This window comes from Lipophrys pholis, assembly GCF_963383615.2.
Source record: "Lipophrys pholis genome assembly, chromosome: 6".
Classification (NCBI taxonomy): Eukaryota; Metazoa; Chordata; class Actinopteri; order Blenniiformes; family Blenniidae; genus Lipophrys; species Lipophrys pholis.
In genome coordinates, this window is record NC_137629.1 from 24,987,357 (window position 1) to 25,001,635 (window position 14,279).

The 14,279-nt window shown below is 42.0% G+C and overlaps 1 protein-coding gene across 1 annotated transcript; it reads left to right on the plus strand.

The window, feature by feature from the left end:
* Positions 1-1,339: 1,339 nt before the first annotated feature.
* On the plus strand, positions 1,340-13,952 carry LOC308111325 (putative methyltransferase NSUN7; the record flags this gene model as incomplete). The annotated part of the gene is made up of 10 exons (XM_080466188.1): positions 1,340-1,646; positions 6,163-6,221; positions 8,978-9,105; positions 9,230-9,382; positions 10,189-10,372; positions 10,966-11,194; positions 11,671-11,814; positions 12,403-12,504; positions 13,635-13,770; positions 13,895-13,952. 10 exons carry the CDS (start codon positions 1,340-1,342, stop codon positions 13,950-13,952), a joined length of 1,500 nt encoding a protein of 499 aa, XP_080322314.1.
* Positions 13,953-14,279: the final 327 nt, after the last annotated feature.

Here is a 14,279-nt window from a genome sequence, read left to right on the forward strand (position 1 = left end):
GTGCGCATTGCGCAGCCCGGATGCAAATGAACTTTTTTTTTCCTTTTTTCTTTTTCTTTTTCTTTTTTAATTTATAAAAGTTTGTCTGTCTGCGGTGAATCTGTCCTGTAGCAATTTCATAAATTGTCCTAACGACTCTCAGGGACTTCACACGAGTCGTGCGTCGCCTCGTAACCGACCGAGGTTTATCGCGGGGGATTTATTGGCTGTTCAAACTTAGCGAAGGACAACAAGCAAGCGGCGCAGACGTTATACCGTTAATAAGGATCCCAGTGAAATATCTGTGTGGAAAACTGTCTTCTCATCAGGTAACTCCGGTCACAGTGATTTATTTATCAGCCGTGGTGATACAGAGAGTCCTGCCTGTGTCAGATCTGTGTCGGTTTACCTTGTTTCAATCAGAGCAGTGATGTCTGCAGTGATTTCCCTCTTGATCCAAGTTTCAGAATAACCTGGAAATGAAACAGTTTAGACAGCATTAATCTAAATTCTTGGGAATATCAATTCTTAAAAGTATATTTTTCAGACGTATTTCCACTTTAGAGCCTTAAATCAGCATATCTGTACGTCACTTGTAGAGAAAAATCAGCTGTAACGTTTAAAACGAACTAAAAATCACACGCGTTTCACCATTTATAGCTAAATATGCTATAAATGGGTTTCTGTAAAAGATTAATGAGGCCATTGTATCCTACAATATAATGGCAGGTGCTTAAGTATGAGTCGCCATGCATTATTCTTATGTTTGAAAGCTACTTGCACTAAGAAGAAATGAATTTCCTAAATAAGGACCCCCGCTTCATAAATTCTACAAAATGAAACACTTAAGATGACAAACCCTTAACGTCTTAGCTTTTCAGAGAAACAGTATAACTGCTTATCTGCATCGATTTGGTTTAAAATGTACAATTTCACTGTGCCATTTTAACGTATACAGGTAAAGTCAACTAAAATGTCTTACACTTAAAAAACAACTTGGCTTTATGTGGTGGTATTTTATTCAATTTTGAACGTCTGCTGTTTTTATAGTTCTTATTTTTCATTCATTTTTTTTTTCTCTAATGTGCTTTAAATCATCCCGCCTTTGTTCTTCTGTTGTTATATTGCTGTTTGAGTGTTCTGTTTTACTTGTTTAAATAAATAAATTGAGGTGATTCTATCATTGTTTGATTTATATTGGCCTTTTGATTTATTTTCGTGCCTCAGATTTGGAAGAGCTTATGGAGTATATATCGCCCCTCAGGATTTTATGGTATGTTTTCAGGTGCCAACGAAAAAACAGAGCTTAGAGAAGATGGTGAAAAAAAAAAGGACTGGAGGGCGTCTTAAGGTCTCAGACATGAAAAAGGCTGGCTCTCTGATCAAAAGCAGGGAAGGCAGCAAAGACTGGGCTCTGGTGGATGAACCTGCTGACAGCCAAGCCCCCGATGCTCCTCCGGAGCCCCAGACCACCACTGAAAGTCACCTGGGCTTCCCAGATACAGTCTATCTGCTGGCATCAATTATCTTTCAGAATCACCACCTGGAGAAGGCTGCAGCTCATCGACTGGTGAATTATGGGAAAGAAAGAGGGCTCTCGTTACCTGAGGTGAAAGATAAGATGATGCAATGCTCTGCCTATGAGCTGGCCTTCAATACACTCAAATGTAAGTCTGCCTGTGTCTTGTAGCCTGACTTTGCTTGTCGAAACTCTATCCTGGTTGAAACTAAACTAAATCAGGATGGAACCCCCCCCACACACACACATTGCAGTGCTCTAGGGAGCGGCTGGGGGTCAAGGCTCATGCTCAAGGACCAACAGTGGTGACACATCAGCTGTGGGTTTCAGACCTGTTTCCAAGTCCACTTCTCTAACCTCTAGGCCACCTCTGCCACATATATCAACATGGAGTCAAGGAAAAGTACGTAGCCCACAAGCCAAATGTGCAGCAAACAGAAAAGGTAAAGTTTTTAATAAAATTTAGATTTTTTAAGTCTGATCAAGATAAAACTGTAAACATGATCTCACGTCACCTTATAGTCAAAAAATTATTTAACTTCTAACTTGGGATCTGACTGCTGTTAAACTTCTCCCTGAGGATGTGGGTAATTCCTTAAAGCTCCGAGAAGCAGATCTGACATTGCTTCATGTTTGTACTTCTACAAGAGAAATGCTATTTCCCACTGATGCACTCTGTATTAAACAATTACAGCTGTCACAGTGACATTAGCCGGTGAAGACATAACATCTGTAAAGGGTGTCACCAACTCCTGTTTTGATTGGTTTCAGATATTTTAATTTGCAAGTAAATCCTATTTGATTCCTGGCGCAAACAGCCATTTCAAATTAAAATGAATCACTCTGGGGTGGGTAATTGACGGGCAGAATTGAATATAGATAGATTGATGAAGGGCAAGTGGAAGAAAAAAAAATGCTTGAATGACCCGATGGGGGTTTCTAGGTGATGCTGCAAATCAATTTGTCCCATAATCTGCTTCCCAGGACTAGGGCGGGGTCTGGGTGACCGAAGTCATAGGGGTGTGTAATCACCATGGTGATAAGGGAGGGAAGCGAGCCAACTGCCAGAGCAAGAAGCCGTCTGGAATCGATTTAACATGTTCTTGGTGGATGGAGAGGTCAGGCAGCGGGAACACCCTGGTCGCCATGAGTAATTCTGTTCCTTCTCACTATCCACTTACTGAACCTGGATGAGCCTCCAACATGTCCCACAGTTTAATGTAGATCACCTCAAAACTATCCATCATTGCATGCTCTAGCAGCAGGTACAGCTGTGGGCCATAGCACTGAGATTACAAGGTGAATTGGACCAGATTACTAATAATAGATAATCCAAAACAACTTTGAGATTTCATATGAGAACATTGATTTAATCCATCATTTTATCAGTTAATTTTAATCCGGAATTACTGGGTTTGCCTTTACATGGTACTTAAGGACAGAGATCAAGTGTAACTATTCTATCACCAAAACAGCACCAAAATGTGAAAGTCACTGTGAAAGTACTTTTTAGGATGATAAAAATTCCAGGATGATAAAATTGTTGAATTCTTAATTTTTTTTTCTCTGTTGATGTGGTTGTTTTGGGACAGCAGAATAATCTTGTTAGTCTGAAGATGAATGTGTTAATTCTAACAGTGCATGTGTGTTTGGACTCATTCTCAGTTAAATATCGTTACTTTGGGAACAAGATGTATTGAGAGTTCAAGCTTCCTTATTTGCATTACATGGTCAGCGACTTACCTTGATCATTTTTTTGGTCGCATATTAGTATTCTTCTCAGATTTTCCAACCACTGAAATAGGGAGTAAGTGACATGACACAGCCTGGGAGGCAATAGTTAATCTTCAACCTCTTATGAAAATGCTGAGTTTCGGTGCAGGAATTGATTTGCTCATGACATGCGCATGCTGGCAGTTGGGCACACAAAATTTGCACACAAACACCAGATGTGTCATTCGTGCTCTGCCTCGCAATGACTAATCCGAAACTGAGCTGAGGTCAATTGTTAATCAAATAAAGAATTGCTTCAGCAGCAGAAAAGGAAAAAAATAATAATCCCAAAACAAAAACATGGAAGTGCAACGTCGATGTCAACACTTCGAATGAGTGTCTGCTCGATCGCTGACCTACGGGCAAATTATGTTGTGGAGGTTTTGTGTCTAATAGCTGGAGGTTTATGCTGTTCTTTAGTTCTGTATCGTCATTTTGCCGGTGGAAAATTAGTTGACCTTGTCACAAGCTTTAAAAGCTCCATTTGCCAATCTGGTCCTGCTTTCCTGCTCATACTGACTACTCCTCTGAGTCTTTCTGCCTCATTGTCCACACTGTTCAACATGGCTGCCAGATCGTCAAACGACTGGGACTGCAGCTCAGAAAACAAGAAAGGTTTATTGGATCGCTTTTTAGTCATGGTATGAGAGCGAGAGAAGGCTTGTCTTGTTTTTGTCCTTGACCACAATCAAAGCTGCTCCCACAGAATGCCTCAGCAAATATCAAATTGTGCGAGGACATAATATGTAAGCGACATCGACTATTTTGTCCTAAGGTGGAAGTATAACTTATGGCTTGTCCCTTTTTTAGTGGGTGTCTTGTTTGATTAATATGCCATTGGGCATACTGATGCAGAACAGAGTGAGACAAAGACCTGGCAGAAGAGAAAAGGAGGCTGCATTCAGGTCTGGCTCCGGCATTGAGGATTTGTTTGACTACACTCACTATCCATCACTGGTCATTGTTTACTTCCTGGATAGAATCCACAAAACACACAAGCGCAACACAGGTCCAGCGATGAATGGTGCCTCCTACCAACGGGGGTCACCAGTTTTTGTTTGATTAATTTCAGGTTGCCGTTGTGTGTCGGCGTCGCATCACTGAAATTCTGCCTCATCCTTTAGCTAAAACCCAACGGTACGTCTGCGTGTAAAGATGTCTCCTGTAATTGATTTATTGCTGAACTTTTTCTATGTTATACTCTGATTGCCGCTTGTGATTTATTGCATGTGGAAGACTATGACCTCTATACACCGGGGTCTGTTTTGCAGTGAGCGGTTATCTCTCAAGGACTTATCTTTAAGGCCTTCTGCAGTAATGGCCACAACTGTAAACCTTATCGGGCTATAAATTAAGCCACTGCTGATGCTGTATGCCTGCTTTCCGTCAATTAAAGATAAGCTCTATCATTTGAAAAGCTATGTTTGTGCATGGGGCATTGTGTGTGTTCATGTGGATGTACCTGCATGCAGTTGTGTGTGTCTGCTCTGCCCTACATGCCGTGGAGTACCCAGTGTTCAATTGGCTGAGACTCAGAGAACAGTTTGAGTTGCGATGTTGTGATAAGTTAACAGCGGTTTCTGCGGTTTCCATGGCGTCCCTATGAATGCACACTGGGTAACACCATTTATTCACACCCTCAGACTTTCTTCTGTTCAGAACACAAACCAAACTGGAAAGTGTATGCGTTCATTTTAAGGCAGCAGTTTCACACTTGCAGAAACTAACCTTTCAGGCATTTAAATCACATGACATTTGACATTAAATAAATATTTCCCTCTTCCTATTTGCACTCTTAAAGAGAACAAACATCACCTACAGGGTAACTGCAGAAGCAGCTGTTCTTTAATCCAAACATGATACCTGGATCGCTATCTCTCCGTCTCAGTCACGCTGAAAAGGAGTGTCTGCTTTTCACAGACTGGAATGATAAGGAGGCATCTGTTTGTACTTATGTATATTTCAAGAGAACGTATCCTGTTGGTTTTTGAGACAGTTGCGGCTTTTATGATATGAGAGCCTGGCAGGAGGTTGAGAAACCTTTCTAAACCACGGTATGGATATCTGATAGGGAGCTCTCAGCGTTCACGCTCTTCAGACCTCCTTCATGGTTTGATAAAGGAGGTCAAGCAAAGTTCAGTTGTATAACCTTAAACTAGAATGACTACTGCTGTGAAACCTTGCAGATAATGGTTTAAATTTATTTTGCAGAAAATGTTTTGATTATTTAAAATGGAAAAGGTATGACATAGGAATGTCACCTCTGATAATCTTCATAGAAGTATTTTTTTTTCAGAACATAGGTATAAAATGAAGTGCATGGGAGTCACATCAACATACTTCAATCTGATATGAAGAACAGGCATGCTTGTTATGTTTGGGTGCCTGTATATACATTCAGCTGTCATTAGTGCCATTTGTCCTTTTATTTAACCTGCTCACTCATCACTGACACAATAAATGAAAGAAAAGAGTCAAATAAAGAGTCAGATTAGGTCCAATTAACCACCAAATACGCATTTAATCACGGAAAATTAAACCTGCAATCTAATTGAATTATCTTCTGAAATTAAATCACCATCATTAGCGGAGCCTCAAGGAGGCTTTGTGGTTCTTTGTCTTAATCACTGTTTGCTCTCTTTTTTTCCTAGTTTTGTTTTCATCATTAGATATGGGTTTGTTATTTATCATATATAGTTTCACAGTTAATAGATAAGAGTAATGTTTTGTGCCTTTATCTCTGCTTCCAAATAAAAGAGTCAGGATTGGTTTCCAGGGAAAATTAGATGTTGATATAAAAGATGCACTAATGTGCAGCATCATTATGCATGCCCATAACTGTATTGCCTAATCCTTCTAACATTGTTTTTTTTTACATTGTTTCTGCACAGATCAAGAACTGCTGGAGGACATTATGATTGACAGCTGCTTTCATCTCACTCAACCAATGGTACATGAGTTCTTTGATAGCAGCATTAGTTTAAGAAAAGGAAGAAGGCTTCATCACTTGGTGGATCCCATTTTATTTTCCATGGTTGACTAAATATCAAACTCTTCTGATTCAGAATTTGTTTTCTGAAACAATGCCTCTCTAATTATTGAAGCTGCATCAGTCAAAGCACTCCACAAACCTCCCGACTCCCCACATACTTTTTCTTCAGTTCTTTATTCTTGTAATCAGTAACAGCATTATTGATGTATTACACTGACAAGCTGCTTTTATTAACTCGCAAAGCACATTGTTGCATTTATATTCTCCACCTCAATCAGTGACCATTTGTCCCTTTGAAACAACACATCCATATAAAAGGTAATATACGACGGACCTTTCCCTGGCTGTGGCTTTTCCTTCATTGCGGCTCCCCATTAATTAGAGATGCAATCAAAATGCAGAAGCAGTAACACAGAGGGTGAGTGTTGATATGTGGCGTCTGAGTTTTCAGTTTTCAGTTGTCCTCCAACTGTCCCACAACTTATGTACCAACTGTTATTGCGATGCGCGGTAGTCGGAAAAGAAATATTCCCAACACAACAGAGAATCTGTTTCTGTTAGTAGAACACCCCGTTACTTAAACGAATAGGTATCCTCTGGAGAAGATTGGCATGTACTTTTGGCCTACTTTCAACATTTCACATAAAAGAAGCTGTGGATGGAAGAGGGACGCTTAAGCTGTTTCTGTAACATTCTGGATGGTGATAAAAAAACCAAAAAAACATCATGCACAGAATACAGATCTGCGGGTCTACTGGGCTGGCAGAGGAAAAGAGTAATGAGAGCAAGAGGAAGTGAATGTGTAACCAGAAAACAGAGCTGTCATGAAGTGCACATATTGAAGGTGTCTAATGTCGATTTCAGACGGGATGTAAAGGTGCAGAAACATTAACACACTTGGATATGTGTTTGCAGTCCAATCCCCCACATACACACAGGTGTACACATCCACTGTAGCCCGGTGAGATATGGCTCTGGGTGAAATGAATGGGTCTCTCCATGCATCGGTGGCAGGTCGTTACTCTGCATCCCTCTGGCAAGCCAATAAAGCCCAGACACAATGAGACAGTTTTTAGAACTCACTCTCACCTTCCTTTACGCTGCTGGCATCTATAAAGTTCAGCCTTGATACGGAGAAAAACAGAAAAAGAGGACTAAGGGAGAACAGGCCCACCTGTAAAAAGGGAGTATATGAGCATTTTTTGGGGGGTGGCTGTGGAACAGACAAAAAATGAGCATACAGAGAGACTTTGATCCCGAAGTGGATTTGCACACAATGGAGTGAATGTGAAGTCTCAGTCCCAAACAACGAATAACCCAACTGATCATGTAAAATCAGTCTAGGCCAGTGTATAACAAAACACACATAAATATCGTTTATCATGACAGGAGTCCAAGCACAGTGTGAGATGACCCATGAAGAACTTCAATCACAACCAATTTACGACATCCACATGCCTTATATTAAATTTTGTCTGTCTCAACTGACAGGTAATCACAGTGCAGATTACATTTGGCATAGGTAGAAACACAGAATCAGTTGTTTTACGGTAGGCACTAAAAGGTTACCCATTGGTGCAGTTGATCAATTTTATGAAAAATAACACCAAGCGAATTGCTTATGGAAGAGACCTATTTCAGAGCTGGCCAAGCAGAGCAGGCATGTTTGTTGTGGGCTAGATTCTCACTATGGGACACTGTTACCAGGGAGCTTCATGACTGGGAATTTTCCCACACCCGAGGGTTTAACCTTGGCAGAAGCCAAGGGGATCTTGATGGAGTGAGTGCAAATGGTGGGGGAAAGGAGGAGTACAACAACCTGTCTCAGAAATCAACCTTTCCATGTATCTCATTAAAAGCCTTTGAAATGCTGGCTCACTCCTTTAGAAGCCGTGTAAACCCCTTTAGCATTCTACCTCCTCTGCCATTTGCCCTGTAGTGGGGATGTGGTAATCTGTTGGCTGCCATGGAGCACCATCTGCACACATGTGGCTGGTGTCCTCTCATCCTCTGGGAGAAAAAGAGAAAGAAGAGAAAGAAGAAAGGCGGAGAATTAAACTGAGAGAGTTAATTGCAAAGGAGAGGTGGTGAATTCCTCCTTGGTTTAAATGAGTGGCAGAAGTGGGGAAGGCCATTGACGACCTTTTTTTTTTTTTTTTGCATCAATTTTGCCGCATTCAAGAGTCTAAATCTCGCCTCTGATGAGACATGGCAGGGTAGCATTAGAGCTGCTCCCAGGTGTAAATGAAAAGAGACGGTTGTGTCGGGAAGGGCAGCAGACTGCTGTCAATTCAAATATGCCAATCACAAATGTGATATCCAAACTGGGTTAGTGGAGGTCTGGTTTCAAAACGACCACCACTGATGCTGTTAGTCAACGGGGATTCAAGTGGAAAATGCATTAGGCCAGTAAAGATAAATACCATCGCTCTATGTTATCAGGCATTTAGAAATTATAGTATCACAAATTTACCAAATGGTAGATAGTGTACTCTTGGGTATATGACTATAGAAATATTACCAACATACATGGACTTTAAGATAAAACCATACAGATACAAGCTCAGTAAACCTCTGGTACGGCATTAGAATTAGAAGTGTGTCTATTAGGCATGCAACATCTTTTTTACTCATTCATCATATAGTTCTCTTCATAGTATTTTTGTTTCAAAGGAAGCCGTCATTTAACTGCAGGTTTGGTTTTTGTGCCTTAGCCAAGTGATCAGATGAGCCTTGTTGCCGTCATGCTCTACGATTTCCAGGACCGGCAATTCCTCCCTCGAGAACGCCAAGGGGGAGAAATCATCCAGGAAGTAAGACATGTGGAGAAGTACCTCTTGAGGTAGGCAATGAAGAATTACAAACAGTATATGATAAAAAAAAGAAAGAACCCACTTATACAGTTGGGAGTGGCATTATAAAAGGAATATACACCCCGCCCTGTTGTTTATTTGTCTTCCATGTAGGTTTAAAACTAAGCTGGCAGCGTCTCTGGCCCGATGCAGAGTCAAAAATGATCTCCCGTCCATAGAGCACATCCTGCCTGAGAGTATGAGGAAGAAGCAGGAAAGATCCAGCAGACTTCCACTTTATGCATGGGTCAACACACTGAAGAGCAGGTCAGCGTTACACAAAGAAACACACAGAGACTCAATGTGCACTCGTGCACCCACAAGCAGGGAGCACACACCTGTAAGGGCACACCTGTACATTAACCCAGGACTGCACTGTTGGCATAAAGACACAGCACGCACGCACGCACGCACGCACGCACGCACGCACGCACGCCCGCCCGCCCGCCCGCCCGCCCGCCCGCCCGCCCACACACACACACACACACACACACACACACACACACGTAGACCTTTAACTTTGGGGTTCTGCCCAATGTTTTATGGGCCAGGTGCCCAGCTGACATTCAATTAAAGGACGAGACTTTGTGTTTGTGTGTGTGTGTGCGTTTTGTCCATTTGAGTGTGTGTGTGTGGGTGTGTGTGTGTGTGTGTGTGTGTGTGTGTGTGTGTGTGTGTGTGTGTGTGTGTGTGTGTGTGTGTGTGTGACAATGTGTGTTTTTGTGCGTGTCTCAACAGGCTGACTCAGTTAGGTATAAATCCTGCTGCTGTAGACAGATTCAATCAGCAGCACTCCTCAACCAGCACCGGGACTGTAAAGGTCACCTGTTGGGACCAGTGTGTGTGCGCGCCTGTGTGTGTGTGTGTGTGTGTGTGTGTGTGTGTGTGTGTGTGTGTACACTTGGAGCTTTTACAGCACATATTACTATCAAAGTCTTTTAAAAAGGCCATGTAGCGATTCTACACACCATTATTATCTATGATGGCTGTCTTCCTCTTTCTCCCACCTCTTACCCTCCTCTTAAGCTTACACTAATCTGCTCCGCTCCACGCCTCCTCTCTTTTGCCTCCAGCCTTGACGAGGTCCAAGGTGTGCTGAAGAGTGCTGGCTTCCTGCAAGTGAAATCGATTGGACAGTTGGAGGGTCAGACCTTCTGCCACGATCCCCACTGTGGGGATACACTGGCATTCCCTGCTCAACTGAAAGCCCAGCTGTACTCCACCAAGCTCCCCAGCGAACACAAACTCATCATCCAGGTAAAAAGCTGCACAAACAGAGAAGGTTTCATAACAAGAGTGGCCTCCTCCTCCTCTCTGTAGACTAATATGACTCCTCTGGAAATCTGTTCAAGCTCATCAGTCTTTTCTTGTATTTATGAGTTCCCTTCAGTAATGGACTTGCTCGAATTGATTATCAAACTGAGATCCCTTATGCCAACTAAAATTAGTTTTCCCGGTTACAAATATTTCACATCACTTCCACTCATATGGCCATACCTCACTCGGCACCATAAAGAATTATCCTGTTTGTGAGTAGAGGACAGTTTAATCATTAAATTTCTACTCCATAAAACTCAAGCTGCCATACAAACTGTAAGCTGCACACAGCACCACAACACAATTAAATCAGATTTTACAGCCAAAGTCAATCAAATATCCAACACCACTCTGCAATTACTCACCCTTCCTCTCATTTTATCCTTTCTTTCTGTTATTTTTCAGCTCATATTTTCCTGTTCTATCTTGTCCTCCCTGGTTCAGTGTTGCTCCATACCGTGAGCTTTCAGTTTTAGGTTTAAATGTTTTTGCTCTCCTCTGTCTAACAATTGTCGTACCTCATGTTTCTGCAGGACAAGTCATGCAGTCTGGGTCCAAACGCCGCATGCTCCCTGCTACCAGAGGAAGGAGATGTTCTTATGGCGGGCTCCTTCTCTGGCCTTACTGTCTCCCACACGGCCTCCTTAATTGCGGAGAAACATAAAGGCAACAACCAGCCCACGGTCTTTGTGTGTGTCAGCGATTGTACAGATGCTCAGAGGGAGGAGCTCCGGCTCACCGTCTCCACCATGGGCTGCAAGAGTAAGCACAAATCTGGCCGTGTCCATGAGTGTGTCGTCAGTATCTGTTTGTGTGTCTTCACATCGGAGACAAAAGAGGAGATAAAACAGAAAGAAACAGAAGAGAAACGTCTATTTATTGACGTTACAGGTTGCCTTTGCTTTCCACCGTTTATTTGAATGAAAGAGGTGAAGAATGCCCGCTGGCTTTTTTGTCATACTTCACTATTTTTGAATGCAAACGTTCACAAACTGTGAGAATAAAGGTGTTTGGTACTCAAACGGAAAACTTTGACAAAAAAGGTAGCTGTACTTGTCGTGTCTCTTGTCATCAGTTTGAGGGGTAGTTACTAAATCATATTTGCAGACAATGACGTCATTTGTTTCTGAAATATTAAAGTTATTTTTAGTGCAGAAGATCTCAGCAATAAGAATTTACAGTTTGGGAACATAATTCTTGACTTGGTTGTTATTCTATTTTCTATGTGTGCCACATAGATGTGAAACCGATAGAGGAGGCCTTCAGCTCTTTGGACTGGGGTGCGAAATGGCTTCAAAAGGTGCACATAATCCTGTTGATCCCCAAGTGTTCTGTGTCTGCAGTCAGCAAACCGGTTGAGTTCATACTACAAGAAAATGGAGGTAAGGATTGTTGTAAACTGTTTTTTATAAGAAAAATAAAAAGAACACACAACACTGAGAAACCAGTTACAAACCAGTGACAAAGTGTTGGCGGGTTAACAAAAGAATAATTTTGTCTGCGCATACTGCAAGACAATGAGTATTAAAAAATACGTTTGCTATGCCACTAACCCCACACAATTCTTATCATTATATTCATAAATCACACAGATATGTCTGCAATATTTTGTAAAACTGTTTTTTTTTTTATATCCCGGACCAACTTTAAAGAAAGTCTGGTCCAATAGTTCCGAGTTTTGATGTGGCAGTATTTATTATATAGGAGTGATTTCATTTTCAAGTATTAAATACTGAATTTTCACATGAAACGCATGTGTCGCAGTCTGACCCACTTCAATAATTCTTTTGTACTTGTATAACAGAAGACGCAGAGCAGGGCTATGGATAACTATTTCCATTTTCAGTCAAGGCCATCCATCTATTTACATGACTGTCATCTATACTAGTGTTATTTATACAGCCCACTAAAGAGAAGCGATGAATAAAAGTGATATTCTGCTCCTGTGAAGGGTTCCTTTGTTTTCCCAGACACAGGCCTGCTGCAGGACCTATCCCAAGGCTCCATAGCCCAGAGCAAACTGGAAGCTCTGGTAGCACAGCAGAGGAAGGATATCGATCATGCCTTGAAGTGTGAGCGTACGATCGCCTGTTCTCAACGTGCATGCTCACACACACACACACACACACACACACACACACACACACACACACACACACACACACACACACACACACGCACACACCGGCGTTTTCAGACACACGCACCCTCAGCCCCCAATGAAGCTTACTCTTCCTAATTATCTAATCTCATCTGCCATTAGACTGAAGCCTGTTGGTGTTCCTAGGAGATCGTCTGAGTCTTAATTAGGAATGCTAATGTTGCTCTGAGCCAGCCAGCCAATCTTCAGCAGCATTTCTTACATATTTGTAAAAGTGACTCCCGCTTTCATTTTGTTTATATTCTTGATAACTGAACATGATATAAATTGCTGCGCCACATGCTCTTTTATGCAAACGTGACATCTCTGTTCTGGAGTCAGCCTCTGTGCTTGTTCCTATTTTGTTTAGGCCAGTGCTTCTTGTTTTCTTCTGTCCCACGTTAATCCGTATCTATTGATACTCTCATTAGCTTCAGTGTATTGTTTAGCACTGTTCTGCTGTGTCTGGTTTTGGGTCGCGTTCAGCCAGCAGGTGTGTTTTCTCGGTTGGTGGCGCGATATAAACCAGCGTCTCTAATCACACTGCCATTGATCAGGCCCGGTCTATGTTTTTGCCTCTCTAATAGGACTGGTAATTAATGGTGGGTATTTATCGAGTGCCATTGCTCAGTTGAGTCGATGGTCTCATTCCAACATCTCCACCCACCACATGGCACCTGAATGACTAACTCTTTGGCCCTGTGCCATTTCTTGTTTCAGTTTCCCTTCCCTCCAAGTCATATTTCACATTTGTCTGAGGCTGATTTGCCACATCTGAGCAGGTTTTATTTGTTATCATCTGAAAGGTAATTGTTTCTGTCTGGCTATAATTAGTGAGCATGAATGGAATCAAAGCTCAAAATGAACGAAGTGAAGCCGAGCAAATCTACAAGCCAGCAGCAGTTGAATAAAATGAGCAACACACGAGATGCGCAAACAGCATGAGAATTAATATTCAAGCGCCTGTGTTGTGATTGATGAGGTGGAGGGTTTAGTTTCAATAATCTATTTTAATTGTAGAATGAAGAAACGTCTGTTTGACCGAGTACTTTTTGTGTGTAGTTCCCAAGGTTTTGGCGGTGGTTTATTTGACGTGTTCAACATATCCAGAGGAAAATGAGGATGTGGTGAGCAAAGCCCTGCAGCAATCCAAAGTCTGCTCAGACCAGGAGGGAGATTCAAAACAAGCAAACTTCAGGTCAGCCGATAACTCTCTCTGCCACACAGTACTGGATCTGTTTTCCTTATTGTTTTTTTTATTCTCCTGCTTGCTTTGCCATCTGTCACTCAGCTTTCCAAGGTGTTTGTCTTACTGCCTTCAGACGAGCCTTTGTCAAAGCCTCAGTATATCTAAAGCAGGAACTGAAGAAGATTCAGTGAAAATATAATCAAAGGTGTCTCTAAATGCTGCGCAAAGGGAGAAGAAAAAAAAAAAGAAGATTGCCAGGCTCCTCGTTTTTTTCAGTACCTTTTTTCTGTCTGTGAAGGCAGGAATTTAAGTCCTGTTGAAGTTTCCTTTTTCCAGTAGACCTGGATTTCTCAAGGATGGCTCCTCTCTGCGGTAAGCTGGCCTGGTGTGCTGGTGACGCCTCAGGCGAGCATGAATAAAACACAAGGAATATTATTGGTATGGATCACGCTGGCTTTGCCGAGGCATCAGAAGTTTGTGTGGATTTTGGAGAAAACCCAAATAATCTCTGTGTCGGT